The 15,030-nt window shown below is 55.2% G+C and overlaps 1 protein-coding gene across 1 annotated transcript in view; it reads left to right on the top strand.

Moving 5' to 3' along the window:
• The window catches only part of LOC311175812 (uncharacterized protein C14orf132), a gene marked incomplete at both ends in the record, with an annotated part of 51,829 nt that extends 42,086 nt beyond the window's left edge, over positions 1-9,743 (top strand). Inside the window, one exon of the mRNA XM_084240943.1 lies at positions 9,519-9,743. Coding sequence (XP_084097069.1) covers positions 9,519-9,743 — 225 coding nt within the window. The remainder of the gene's footprint in view (positions 1-9,518) is intronic.
• Between the last annotated feature and the right edge of the window lie 5,287 nt (positions 9,744-15,030).

The following is a 15,030-nucleotide window of genomic DNA, read 5'->3' as shown; positions in this document are numbered from 1 at the left end:
AGGCGAGGAGGTGGGGGGGTTCCCTACACATAAAACTATGACTTTTATCACAGAAAAAGACAAATCTTACTCTCAAAAGCTCTGCAAGGAAACCGAGGCAGGTGGCTTATTGGAAGGTGGGGGGCAGAGGCCGGGAGGTTTCTGCACCTGTGGGCCAGGCCTTAGCTAAGGACGTGGACAGTCCTTCTCAGAACCTCCTCGCCAGGCGTGCCCGCTGCAGAAGAACGAAGCTGCCTCTTAGAGTCCCTTTCATCAGAGAGATGAGACAGGGCATTTTGAGGACTGACAGGTGCCTGCCAATCTTCGGTTGCTCGCCTGGCTCTGCTGACCCCACCCTGGGAATCCCTCCAGGCCAACACCATGACCTTGCAGTTGGCCCGGTCACCATGCCCCAGGGGCCAGCCTCCGCCACCCTCCCCCACCACCCCAGCCTGTTTCTCCCACAGGCCCATGCAGGGGACCCATTTGGTTCCAGCGAGGGTCCTGAATGTCTCCAAAGATGGTTTTGAGCTAATTGGGGCTGAATAGGTATGAATTTATGACCTTCAGTAGCTATTTCTTAAGGAAAGCTTACAACCTCCCCATTGTTTTGTCTCTGCTAACTGCTGAAACTCCGAGCTGAACCAGCAGAGGCAGCGACCCCTCCCCCAGGAGCCCAGGCCTGGCAGGGGAAGGCGGCAGGTGCAGCCTGGAGCCTGTCCTGAGCTGGTGGTGGCTGGTTGTCCCTGGGGTCCTCAGCCAGCCGCCTCAAAATGCCAGTGATGGCCCTTACGGCTCACTGTGGGCTGGTGGATACAGTGTGGGGCAGGTCCCGGAGCACTGGGCCATACCTGGCCTCTCTGCCCCCTTGGGCCACTTTCCTCTCATTGTTGGTAATGGGAGATGAAGTGCTGTAAAGAGGCAGCCTTTCCTCCTGCTGCGTCATGCTGGGTTTCTATGGCAACAGTTTCAAAAGCGGTGAATTTGTGTTTTCCTCTTCTACAATGTTCTCAGTCTTTGCAAAAACATATTTATTTTCTTTTTTCTTTTTTTTGGTCTCGGGGTGGGGGCACGTGCAAACAGATGTGTCTGGCCATAGCTGAAGCTCTACGTCCACCTGCATCTCCTGTTTGATGCAGTAATAGTAGAGTGCAATGCACAGCGACTAAGTCAGTGAAATTGTTTTACTAAAAAATATTTTTAATACCTGTTCTGTGTGTGTGGATATGCTGGGCACTCACAATTGAAAGAGAAATTAGACTTGGTTCCTGTCCTTGAGTGGTCACAGTTCCCAAGGAAGTCGATAAGTACACAGCTCACTGTAATACCATGTAATAGAAAGTAACTTAATGAAGTATAATATAATAATAAATACCCAGCTAACTAATGTGATATGACAATATCACATAATTAAGTGTATAGTTAACAATGTAATTTAAGTAATATAATGTGACCTGGTATACTCTAACATGCCACATAATGTAACTTATAGTACATAGCTAAAAATAATGTAACATGACATACTATAATAAGAGCATATAATAAAATGTAAGTACACAGCTAACTGTAATGTAATGAAACAATGTAATGTAATGTCACTATGTTGCTAATTATAATGTAATTAACACGTTATAACATAATGTAAGGTAGCCACTAGCTCTAGTATTAATATAATGTAATACGGCATAATACAATAATATAATTGATAAAATGCATTATAGTGCATGTAATAATAGAGTGTCACTTGTGGGACTGAGCATTGCTCAGTGGTTCATTCATTCTCTGGCTAAGCAAGCTGCTTCTGGTGGCAAAAGGCCCCGGGTCAGCTGAGTGACTGCAAGGCTAGGAGTCTGCAGGTCGGGATTTCAGTTCCTGCTCGGTTCTGCAGAGCTGTGCCAGCCCGGGGCAAGGACTGCACCTCTCCAGCCACCATTCCCAGGTGTGTGGTGCTCAGGGGGAACCTTCCACAAGACTCCTAGAGACGGGTCGGGTGTGCAGCTCTCGGAGTAACCGGCATTGCCTTCAGTCTTCAGCTTCAACCTCTGCAGAAGGCGGCAGAGCCTGCCCCCCTGCTACCCTCGTGGGGATGAGACAAGGATTTCCTTTTCCAAACGAGACCACAGCAGGGTCTGTCTCCACTTCCCCGTGTGTGGTGCATGGCTGGTGGGTCTTGCCCCGCACCTCAGAGTCTCTCCTTTCTTGCCCCCAGGAAGCCCTTGGGAGGTGAAATGCGGACCTCGTTTATAGATATGCACGGTCCAGGAGCCCCTTCAGACATGTCACCGAAGGACCCAGATTTTGAGTTTGAACTGTTGTGTAGATCTTGAAGCTTCATTGAACATGCACACGCCCACATGCTCTATCCCGCGCACACAGGCCTGTGATGAGAGCATGCTGTTCAAATATTTATTGAAGTGTTTATACTATTTAATATTTAAAATGAAGTAACTTGTCAAACATAAAATGGAGTCACTAATGTCAAAGCACAAGTTACCACCCCCAGATGGACTGAGGACCACCAAGGACACGGTGGTCAGGGGAACCAGCCAGGGGCCCATCAGGCACACTGACCCTGGGTAAAAAGACTCTCATAGAGGTGTGAAAACGGCAGCAGGAGACCGAGCAGACAGCAGATGAGCTCCACACAAATCCATTCGTCTGAGACACCGCCACCCTTTGGGGCTTCACTGAGAAGCACCTGCTTGCTGATGCTGCAGGGCCCACGCTGCGCCCCCTGGCGGGGCTGGAGCACCACTGCCCGGGCAGCTCTGTCTGCTGGACACCTTGGGTAGAGGCTGCTGTTTGACGGTGACATGGCGGTGACACTCCCAGTGCCACAAGGCTGTGGTGGGTGCTGGCTCTGGTGGGTCGTGAGTTCCCTGCTCACTTGAGGAGCAGCTGGGTGAGCGGGACTTCACTGCGCGTGGGTCATGGCCCGCCAGGGTGTAAGTTGAGAAGCTGCAAATAAATTGACATGTGACAGAAGCGTGTGAAACGTGAATTCACGACACTGCACCTTGCTCACTGAGGGATGACGGGACAAACACCCAGACTCTTTCTGGAAGCAGTTTCTGCCTCCAGAGGTTGCAGGGGTGATGAGAGCTGCCCCGCCTGCTACTGGCAGTTCTGGGGCTCCAGACCGGAGGCGTTTGGGGAGAGGGTCCCTTCCGCCTGCCTTGCCCCTGCTCTGGCAGTGCCCTACTTCCCTTTGTGCTCACCCATGGGGCCCACAGGGTCCAGGCAGGTGGCTAGACACACGGGGGTTGATGGTTGCATAATGGGGTGCCGTCTGGTTTGCAGGGACCAGCCACTCATTCTGATCTCTTGAGCTGCCTAGCTAGAGATTCCATCTCAAATGCCCTGAGTCCAATATAATATTCCCGTGTAAGCCCCACCAGCCCTCCATGTCCGAATGGACAATTTCTGAAGAACAGACGCAGAAACCTGGCGTCTTGATGCACTTCTTAAAGTGATCAGGCTCATGTTGCAGCCAGGTCAGAGCCAACCAGCACCGCCCTGACCCCCAGGCATTCCTGGACTGACTCCCTGGAGTGGCAGGTGCTGGTCCTGTCTGCTTTGAAGGTCGCTGCGAGGAGTTCCTGTGACGGGTCTGCATTTCCCTGAGTCCACAGTGTATGACGTGGTTCTGCTTCCTCTCCCTCCAGTGCCCACGTGGCTTCCACTCTTTCATCAGAGGGGCCTCCTCATAGGGCGAAATGCTGTGAACACACCCCGGGCCCCTTGAGCCTCCGCAGTGTCTGGTGGCCAGTGTCCTGACAGCCATCGTCACTTTCGGTCCCTGGACATCACCACGCTCCCAGCCTTTGGCCAACTTTGTGCCATGACCCAGCCTTCTCTTGGGGTGGAGGGGAGTATTATCCAGCCTTTGGCCAACTATGTGCCATGACCCAGCCTTCTCTTGGGGTGGAGGGGAGTATTATCCAGCCCGGGAGGCAGCCTGAGGGGACCTTAGCACCTGCAGAACAGCTCAGCAGGAGATCAGCTCTGGGGCGGGGTGGGGGTGGTGCTGGCTGCGCTCTGGGGGACTCCTGGACAACTGCCCCTTTCCTTAATGGTGCACGTTATGTCTGACCAGAGGCAGTGGGATTTGGAGGCTAAATACATCAGCCTCCTTGTCCAAGTAGCCCTCCCTGCCTCCCTTCCTCCGGATTTCTTTCCTTCCCAAATTTTGATAACTGCACTGTCATTCTTACACAGTTGACTATATCTTTTAATTTCCTTCTCAGCCTTCCCCTTGATCTGGCACTTACTTAGAAGTATGTGGTTCCACTTGCAAGTGATCAAAGATGTTCCCAGTATCCATCCGTCACTGATTGCTACTTGAGTTCTACTGTGGTGAGATGACCCATCTGGTGTCATTTTAACTCTTAAGCTTGTTAAGGTGGGTTCTGTGGCCCAGGGCTTGGCCTGCCTTGGTGAACGTCCCCTGTGCCGTGAGTTCCATGTGCTGGCACCAGCTCAGTGAATGAAAACTGAGAGCTGCTGCTGCTGCTTATGTCTTCCTCCTGGCTGTGTTCTCCTTCTGTTGCCAAAAGAGGGGTGTTGTGTGCCCTGGCCTTTGAATATCATGTTGTGAGACTCAGCTGGGTCCCCAAAATGAATATGGTGAAGTTCTAATCCCAGGGACCTCAGAAAGTGACTGAATCTGGATGGAAGCTTTGAAGAGGTGATTAAATTAAAACGTGGGCCTTTATCTGACATGACTGGTGTCCTGATAAGGGGAAATTTGACACGCCCAGAGGGAAGACCCCGTGAAGACAGAGAAGACTGCTGTCTGTAGCCAAGGGGGGGGGCCTCTGGAGAACCCCACCCTGACGACGCCAAGGTTCCCGAGCCCCGGCATTCTGTAGGCTTGGGAGGCCAGGGTTGAGAAAAAGGAGTTATATTTTATTGGTTGAAAAGTGGGTTTGGGGCAAAGAAAAGTGGACGTGGCTGAGGTTCATTGATTGGTCACAGGGCGCCCCGTGTATGAAGTCCTCAGTGCTTCTTCCCTGTCGTCCAGCGTTCCTAGGGGTCACCTGTAATGGGTGTACTCTGAGCTGGCCAGCCCCAGAAGCTTTTCCATTGGGTTTTCATTTTTTTTCTAGCTGGAGTCCTGGTTCAAACAGGAAATGAGCTCAGCAGTGGTGCAGGCCGGGCCAGTGGGCAAAGCTGGGCCCGGAGCCAGTTTGCAGGTCCTCCAGGGACTCTCCATCCACCCCTGCCAGTTCTCTGGCTCCCTGATGCCTTTCTCTGGCCACAGGCCCAGACTTTGCCTGCAAGGCGCACCTGGGACCCCAAGTAAGTTTGCACAGGGGAAGGTGAAGGCTTGGCCTCCCTTTTTCTCTGGGGCCTTGGGTCCCCTCAAGGCATCACGTTCACAGGCGTCATGTTCATCTTGAAGCCACTGCTCCTTGCTTTTCTCAGGCTCCCAGTGGAATTCACTTAATACTAACTGGATCCAGACATGGAAAAAGAGGCCTAGAGGTGGACGCCGCTGACAGGCCGTGCGTGGCCACGAAGAAGGCTCTGCCTGGACGCCTGGGCCCCCGGATGGTGGTGACAGCCGGCCACCCCGTGTCACAGCTCAGAGCCTCGAGCCTACAGTGTCAGACGAGCACTTGCATCCCCACAGCACCCACGGGGCATTTCATCCTCATTGCACAGATCAGGAGACAGGCCCAGGGAAGGCTAGTCCTTGCCAGCATCTCACAGCCGGGAAAGAATAGAGCCGGCAGTCTCAGGCCTGACTCTTCAGGCCGCAGAATCAGCCCAACCCACCCTGCTCTGTCCTGCTGAAATGTCTCCTCCTGGCGTGAGATCAGAGTCCCCTGTTAATGTGGGGTTATTGTTACAACTGTGTGTGTCTCTCTTCCTTGTAACTGTTGAGCTCTTCCGGATCAGAGGTCAGGGGTAACCTGACCTAGTGTCTGTCAGCTACTCCTGGAGCCTACGGGCCTTCAGCGTTTGTTGAGTGAATAACGAAGGGAGGGAAAAACTCTCCATCTATCCAACCTTTATGTCTGGATCATGGAGACCCTACAAGAATTAAGTGACAAAGTCAATTATCTTGACAGTGTTTGTAGTCTGGCTGGCAGCGTCTCTGGAATTTTCTGGTGAACTAGGTCACGCAGAGCGCCTGGGCCACAGATGGCAAGCTCTGAAGAAACAAAACAGAAGGCACAGAATTGTACAAATTCGGAAATTGCTGCTATTTTTCAGTTTGGTTGCATGAAGAGTTGCTATTTAGCAAGTAAAAATACAGGATGCTCAGTTAAATGTGAATGTTAGATCATTTTTTTAGTATGATAAAAGCACAATATTTAAGTATGCCCAATGCAAATATTTGGGATAAACATACTAAAAACATTTTTATTGCCTATCTGAAATTTAGGTTTCACTGGGGTCCTGTGTTTTCGGGGGTCTATATAAGGGCTTCTCCCTGACCACCTTGCCATCTGGCTTTCCCCATAGGGCTGTCTAGAACTGACTCTGGCCGCCTCAGTTTTTGGCAAGGACTTGTGAGCCCTGGCCTGGACTGCGGCCATCACTTTCTGTGCTGTTGCCAGTGACTGTGGCTCAGAACCCGGGTGTCTGGGCCCCAGCCCCCTCCAGAGCCACAGCCCCGCTGTTGGGTGGGGCAGTGCCAGTGAGGTACCCCTGCACAAACTTACCTTTAAAATCCATTGCCCAGGAGCCCCAATTCTTCATGTGGCTGGGCCCAGATGCTGCACGCCAGGCCAGGCCACGTTGGCCACATGGGGTGCGGGCTTGGTGGGAACAGGTCGTGGCCAACAAGCCCTACTTCCCAGACCCCCAGTCCAAAGACACCCCTTCTCCTCCCCTCCCCTCCTCTGCAGGGTGGTTATTATTCAGGGGAAACCTGAGCCTCAGCCAGGTCAAGAAATGGGCCTCCGTCATCCAGGAGGGCAGTGTTGGCCCAGGGGCCAAGCCCCAGCCTCCCCTCAGGCCCTGGATTCATCCATTCACGAGCCTGTGCGGCCACCCACTGCTGTGCTTGCCGGTCCCCATCAGGAAGATGGACCTTTCCAGATAACACTGACCTTGAACTTTGACCATCATCTACTCTGCCCTGGGGTCCCCTTTTCAACAAACCAAGTGTTTTTCTGACCTTGATGGGAATATCTGTGATTGGGGAAATGAGCCCAGATGCACCCTACTCCATGTCCTGATTGTGTCTAACTCAGCAAGAGGAAATGTCTCCTTGTTCTGTGTCTTGGGGTCACACTTTCCTGCTTGGTGGCCTGACTAGTGTTTAATACTAGAGGTTGTACCCCAAGATTGCTCCGAGCACACACCTTACCCCAGGTGCCATTCTCAGGGCCTGTGGTCACACCTGCTCACGGGTGTGAGAAGACCCTGATGCCACCCAGAGGGCTTCTCCAGAAGTGACTTAACAGACCAGAGCCATTGGCTTTCTTGGTGGCGCAGGGGTTAGAGACAGCGCTATCAAGCTGTGGCCAGCAATTGTAGCACGAGTTCGATCCCCGGCCAGGGAGCTGACCCACATGGCACAGCATGTGGGTCAGTTGCCTGTCCTGTCTTGCCCCTGCTCCCCTCAGCAGTGGATCTCAGTATATCTGCCTGTTGTGCCCCCCCCCACTCTCTCTGGTGAATCCTCACCCCCCACACACCTCTGGTCTACACCCCAGTTCTTGCGTGCATAAGTAAATAAATCTTAAAAAAAAAAAAATAGACCAGAGCTGGCTGGATGGTCTTTGCAGGGACATTCTAGATGCCTCCGTTACCCCTGCTCCAAGGTGACAGGCGCCATCACTCCTCATTCTGTTATGCCTACTCAGCTCTGCCCGGCTGCCCAGTGACGAGACTGAGGCTGGCCTCTTGTTTTCTAGTCTTGGGATTTTGCCTTTCCAGCTTACTTTCGTGTCTAGACCAGCACTTTGAATTCAGACTCTGTTTTACAAGGAGCGCTGTGTGCGGGTGAACGCCAAGCTCCCCGCCTGGTCTCCAAAGGCCGCGCTCCTCTGCTCAAGTGGTGCTCGGATTCTACCTGCTGACACTGTCGTGGGTATCCTCTAAAGGGGGCTGTGAGATTCGGGGTCCAAGTGTGGGGCTGGCTGAAGGTGGCCTCCAGGTGCCAGGCCTCCTCCCTGTTCATCTCTGACGACTCCTGGTCCCAGCACACCCTTTCTCCTCTCCCCCCACCCCTTCCTGTCCTCTCCTTCCTTGCTCTCCTGGCTCTCGCCTCCAGCTGGAGTGTGGCCCCCTGAGATCTGGCCCTCAACTGCTCAGCCCTGTGCCCACAATCTAGAACTGGCGCCTAATTAGTACAAGCAGCTGAGCAAGCCGGCCTTGCTCTGCTCCCTGGCCCCGTGCAGCCTGTATCTCCCAGGCGGGACCCAGAAGCAGTGGCCCTTACATTTCCAGACCCCGGTGCAGTGTCTGACCCCAAGGTCGGGGAGGTGTATACCGGTGGTGAGCAGCCCTGTACCTTACAGACACACCTAGCGCTCAACCCTGATGCCACCGCGGCCTCAGGCCACGACCTTGACCTCTGCGAGCTGCACGCAAAGTGGGATGGAGCAGAACCTCCGGCCATGTGACTCAGTGACCAGATGAGAGTCTGTTAACAGCTCTAGCACATTCCCTGGCCATAGCTGGGCCTCTAGCTAGCAGCAACATCCAATAACCGTGGCCTGGATGAAGACTGAACTCTCTCTCGTTCATTCGAGAGTCATTCAGAAAACATTTCTCAGGGACCCAGTCAAGGCCAGGGCCAGCACAGGACTGGGACACACTGCCAGTCAGTCCCGAGAGGTCCCGGAAGGGCGTGGAGGGGAAATCAGAGTCACTCTTTGGGGAGTTTGTGCTCATCTGATGCTCTGAAATGCTCCTTCTGGTGACTTGAAAGAAGGTTCCCTAGCTGGGGCCCCGTGCCAGCAAAGGAAAAGGAGCAGGTGTGCACACCCAGCTGTCCGCACAGCTGTGCCAAGACCTCACAGGAAGACGCTTATTAGGGAAGATAAAGGCTCCTGGATCTCCAGGCCCTGGAGAGTGGCGCAGTCATCGCCTGCATTAGAGCAGGTCTGTGGCGCTGTGAAGGCGGCTTCTGATGGGCCTTTATTCAGGACTCTAAGCCCACACCCCACACTCAGATTGTAAGGAAAAACACTCACACGGGACAGTGAATCCCCCACAGTAACAAAGTATTCATTCTCAATTTTCTCTTTATTCTCTTTTATGCTAATGTTCGCCCCTGAGCATGTCTTGCTCTTAAAGCTGGAAGAGGGACAGGCTCTGACAGCGTGCTGTGACAGGGCTGGCCCAGAGGACAGGGTCTGTAAGTCCCAGCCAGCGGCAGGGGTGTGGGATGAGCTGCCACCTGCAACGTGGCCCCGAGCATCTGCCTCAAGGCTGGGGCAACGCATGTCGCTCACTGTCCATGGTGACAAGCAGGAGAGCCCTGCTGGCCGCTGGGGACCTCAGGGATTTGTTGGGCCTGGCGATGTCCCCCGAGGCCATGAGCCCTGGTTAACTCTCTCTCTCCTTCTCCGCAGCTGCCCATGATGGGGGGAGCCTTCATGGACTCGCCCAACGAGGACTTCAGCACCGAGTACTCCCTCTTTAACTCCTCCACCAACGTCCACGCGGCGGCCAACGGCCAGGGCCCGGGGGAGGAGCCCACGAGGTCCTCCAACGATGCCGTCCTGCTCTGGATCGCCATCATAGCGACGCTGGGGAACATAGTGGTGGTGGGGGTGGTGTACGCCTTCACCTTCTGAGGGCGGCAGCCGGAGCAGGTGGACAGCTGCCCTGTGCCCGGCTCACGGGCCGCGCTCTGCAGTCGGAGCCTCGGGGAGCTCCCGCCGCGCTCTTTCTGGAACGTGAGCCCTGACCAAGCCCTCCGGCCCAGAGGCGGCGACCATGAGTCCAGGAGATCCACCTGCACCCCTGATTTCAAATATCCCGCGCTGTCGGCGAGCTGTTTTGGAAAACACGAGGGTGTGGACTTCCAGCCCCAGCGGCGTGATGGCACAGGCCTCAGAGGCATGGGCTGGGCAAGTCTGGAAGCTGCCTTCCAAGAACGCGAGACCAGAGGGAACAAGCGGGACTTAAGATACAGAGAGGGGCTGAGGGTGGCTTGCGGGCAGTAGAGGATCACTACGCATCCTCTTTTTATGCAGACTTCATGGGGGGGCGGGGTGCCCAGCGGGACTGTCTCCCCCATCTTGGTTTCCTATTCAGTCCCTTGAAGTATTAGTGGCAGTCACTTGGGGGGACCATAGAATGTTCCTCATTTGACTTGGAAATGGCGCCTTTGTCACCAGACACCAGGGCCCTTTTGAGGCCCAGATGCTTCGGGGAAACCCCAGGATGGGGCATTACTGGGGAGGCAGTGGGATCTCCAGGTGGACGATGGCCTCTGCCGCTGGACGAGCTCTCTCTTTGCAAATAGAGGGAAGCGCCTTGAAAAATCAGTCATGCCAGGCAGTTAGCCCCTCAGCCCCCGCACCTGGAGGTGCTCTTTGAGAAATCACAGCTTTTAGAGGTGAACAAGCGTGTGTCCACCCAATCACCTGTGGAGTGGCAGGGAGGGGGTGTGACTTGCCTGAGAGCTCAGGGCAGCTTTGGGGAGCAGTAGCAGCAGAGGGGGATGCTCCTGTCTCTGCTCGGTGCTCTGCATGCCCCAGCCCAGCACTTCTCAGCTGCTTGGGGCAAAGCTGCCCTGGAATTTTGCTGTGTGGGCAGGGAGGTCAGACACCTGCCATTTAAATCTGGCTACTTGCATTTACTTGCAGGTTTGAGAGTCCTTTGTACTCAAGTCAGTCCCCTTAGTTCCTGAAGTTGGTGGCTGGGAGGCCCATGCAAAGACCAGAGCAGGATGGGAGAGGCTCAGTTTTCTTCCACTCTTGGGGGGGTCTTGCACAGTGTCTGCCCACCCCCACCCCCACCCGCAAGCAGCCTCCCTGTGTCCCTGTGCAGACAAACAGGGAGCAGCACAGACTTGGGCTCACTGGCTCCCAAGCCGCAAGTGTCTCTCCCTGCACTGTAGAAAAAGAAAATAAATGGCAAATCACCCCAACCCCCACCCCCGTGGTTGAGAGACATGCACGCCTGGGTAAGGAGCCCCAGGTGTGTTTGGGGACAATGCCAAAGGGTTGCATTTGTCACTGTGTTCCCAGAAGACCATTCCTGATGGCAGGCAAAGGAACATCTTAATTGTCCAGAGGCAGCCACTTGGCCCCGGGTGGTGGGCGCGGAGCTCTGGCAGCTCCTGCGGACAGTGCCAGCTTTTATTGGCCTCATCTGTCACTGCAGCCGCCGTCTGCCCGAGGCCTTCAGCTCATGCAGAGGTCAGAGCGCAGCACGCTGGCGTGAGTGTTGCAAAGAAGAAGGGCTGTAGGACCTTCTGCCTGGACTCCTCTAGAACCTGCTGTTTGCATGAGTGGAAGCACCCAGAACCAGGCCGGGCAGGGAGCCAGCGCCTGCAGAGGCCTCTCCGCCAGCCCCGGTCTGCCCCGTGCAAGTGTTTTGTCAGACCAGTGTCCTCACGAGAAGACCTGGGAGGGAGGTCCAGAGCCAGGTGGTGGTGGTGCTGTGGGGGGCTCACTGCAACCCCGTGCTCTCTGATCTTCACCTGACCCCACACCCCTGGGCCGCCGCAGCCCTGTAAAGAGGCAGGTGGCAGCTCCCTGGCCCAGTGGGACAGGGTGTGTCGGCCGTGGCGTGTCGCCCTAGAGAGGACTCCGCCTCCCAGAGCCGTGGGGTGTCTGAGCATTTCTCTGGGTGCACAGGCCTCACCCCCGCAAAGGTTTTTTTTTTTTTTCTTGATATAAAAGTTGGTTAAATTCAGCATCAAGTCCTCTCCCCTTTCAGCAGCAGGGCCTGGAAAGTCTGGGGATTTAGGCGCCATCTCTCTACCTTTGGTTTATCCGGGTCACAGTGGTTTTGCTCAGGTGCCCTCCATCTATCTCCATCCTTTTTCTGTTTTTTTCGCCACCATCACCCAGATTACAGCAGATGGAGACGTGCACATTAGGTTCCCAGCCAGAGCACGGCTGCCCCACACCCAGCCTTCGAGGAAGGGCAGAGAGAGGCACCCCCAACACTGGGGCCAGCTGTGTGCCCAGGCCCCAACCTGGACCCAGGGGTTCATGCCTGATCCTCCTGCTCACCTGAGAGCAGCGTGGTGCCGGCACAGACCAGGAGGCAGGAGCTCAGAGAAGGGAAGTCACTTGCCTGAGGCCACAAAGCTTGAGCTGGGATTTGAATGTGGACTTTGTGCTCCAAAGCCAGGCTCTTCCTGGGACACTGCCACCTTCATGATTGGGTGGCCCCTTCCAGGTGCATTTACACTAGCCCCCAGGTCCACAGAGGCCAGGTCCCCATCATGGTGTGGCCTGGACTGGCTGGACTTCCGCTCTGCCATCCTCAGCATGGTCGTGCTTGTCCTGCTGCCCACGGCCATGTCCAGGCTTCAGGGCAGGGGTGGCGGTCCCTGTCACCTGCCCCTTTCTTTAAAATGGAATGCAAATCTCCAAGGCCAGAGAGGTTCTCAGAGACCAGCTGTCTTGGGATGCAGGCGGAGGCCTAGCCTGGGAGTCCAGGGGTGGAGTCAGCACAAGAGAAGGCCCCCAGCAACCAGAACCACCAAACGGGCACAGATGTCTACGCTGCCCATCAGGCCCCCACCCAGGATCTGGCCCTCCCTGGAGCCCCATGGGTTTTGCCGGCAGTGGGTGCGGGATATCCTCTCTGGGACCCCAGCCTGGGGCTCCCAAGCTGGCACTTCCTGGGTGTGCTGAGCCGGAGCCCACCATGACCAGATGGGCCAGTACTGCCTCTTCAGTAACTACATTTGCTGGAATATTCTCTGTGCTGGCCCCTTCACCTCCCCTCTGCTGGCATCAGTGTCCACATTCCAGGATCGAGAGCTGCTGTCACTGGACCCGCCACTCTAGCCAGGCGTGTCCCCAGGAATCTGCCTCTTCAGGGCCGATGGTACAGCCTGTTTCTCTCTGTCACTGCTGCCCCTCCCCTTGCCCATGAGATCAAGGTCAAGAAGCCAATGAGACTTCCCCAGAGAGAGGATTCTCTCCTTTTAGGAACCCGCAGGACCCCGGGGAGAAAGAAAGGACAGGCTCATCCTTTTAGCTGCAGAGGTGACAGGTCATTTTTCAGCCGTTCTAAATGGACGGCCTGGATGCTGGCCAGACCACAGTGTGTGTCTCTCCTTCCTGGAGACCAGAGGCCCAGCTGTCTTCCCCGCTGCCTGAGTCCTTCCAGACACACGGTCCTTTTCTTCTGCAGGATGAGACCTCCCTCCATTACCAGTGGTGATGTTATTAATAATAGAATTACATAGAATTAGCCATTAGAACTTGTTACTCTCCCTGCTGTCTGTTGCATGTCTTCCTTGTGCTCTGTGCTCTGTCTGTACCTCTGTCTTTTCACATCCCCTTGAGGCCCAGGAGGCAGGATGCTGAGGTTCATTATTGTCCTGCTTTCCTGTTGGGGGAAACTGAGGGCAAGCTCTGTGCTGGGAGCTGGGGTTCAGCCCAAGTTCTGTTGGCTCTGCAGGCTGGGCAGCCGTCCCCAGAGTGATTCACCCCAGGCCAGGGGTGCTGGGGTGGTGGTGGTCCTGGGGAACAGCTCAAGTGTGAGTCCTGGGCAGGGTTTTATCCAGCTCAGCATCTCAGGGCAGTGAGAGGCCTTAGAGGGCATCGAGTCGGGGCCTCTGGTTTTCAGAGGGCAGCTTGGACCACGTGGCTGGTTTGGGGAGAGCTGATGGCCCCTGGATACCCTCCCTGGGGCCCCCAGCACTCTGTGCATCACCAGGGAGCGCAGCTGTGGCCCTGGGACAGGCCTGGTATTCTCAGCGACTGCACTGGCCTCTTATGTCCTGTGCAATGCTCGCTGACCATCCCAGGGCAAGTCTAGTGAGCTGGGCTGTCGTCTCCAGGATGCCCAAGGGGACAGAAGGCAGCATTAGAGCCGGAAGCTCTCCTGCTGGCCATCCTCGGGCCCCTGACCCCATGTCTCAGTGGAGAGGGTGGCAAACTGCCCTAAGATCCCAGAGGGGCTGAGTGCACAGTCTCCCAGCAGGAAGCGTGGCCTTTTGGAGAATCCCAGGTGATCTGATAAATGGTGCCCAGATGCTGCCAGAGTCACTTCTGAGATGAGTGTGTGAGCGTGCCCTTCCTTTTATTTGGGGATGAATGGAGGAGCTGGCAGGAGACAAGAAATGTAAACCACAGTGATTGGAGAAGAGGGAAGATTCCCTCAGGGTGAGGAAGTGAGTGTCAGGAGCATGGAGTGGTCAAGGGGACCTAAGTAGACCACATAAATGTGGGGGTGTAAGTCTGCATGTTTGTTCAGTCACTGTCACAAGTCACACATTGGTTATCAGGATAGAAAACAGAAGTGGGAATGCCCTCAAGAGGCCATGACCTCCAGCCCCATGTCTGACAAGGATCATCATCTGCCTCTGGCCCCTGGCAGACCCCCGCGGCCAGGGAGATGTGAGGTCCGCCCTCCTCAGGAATAAATGGTGACAGAGCATGAAGCATGCAGGCAGGGAAACTGTGCTGTGGCCGTGGAGGGTCCAGAGCCCTGATCCTTCACTGGGCTATACACACGCACATGTATGCACATGTGTCCATGCACACAAACACGCATGCAACCACACATGCACATGCATAAACACATGCATGCACCCATGTGGCTGAGCAGCTACCAGCAGCCCCAGGGCCTGTCTCTCCAGCCATCATGCTCCCCACATCTTAGGGATCCCAAGGATCATCTGTGGACAGCTCCAGGCATTCCCCAAGCACACAGGGGTTCCAGCCAGGGCTCGCGAGCTGCAGGGGGTGCTTCCAGGCTTTTACATTTGAGGAAACTGAGGCTCCACAGGTTTGAGAACATTGCCACGCCAGTCAGCAGGAGGGCGCGTCTTGAGCTTCTCTTCAGGGTTCCTAAGCCCCAGACCAGCTTTATTCCCTCTGGGTCCCTTGGCAGTGTCTGGGGACAATTTGGGGAGGGGGCTGTTCTACTGGCATCTAGTGAGTA

Source organism: Talpa europaea (genome assembly GCF_964194135.1).
Source record: "Talpa europaea genome assembly, chromosome: 8".
Lineage (NCBI taxonomy): Eukaryota > Metazoa > Chordata > Mammalia > Eulipotyphla > Talpidae > Talpa > Talpa europaea.
The sequence above is the reverse complement of the archived record's forward strand: the minus strand, read 5'-3'. Positions and strand labels throughout refer to the sequence as shown.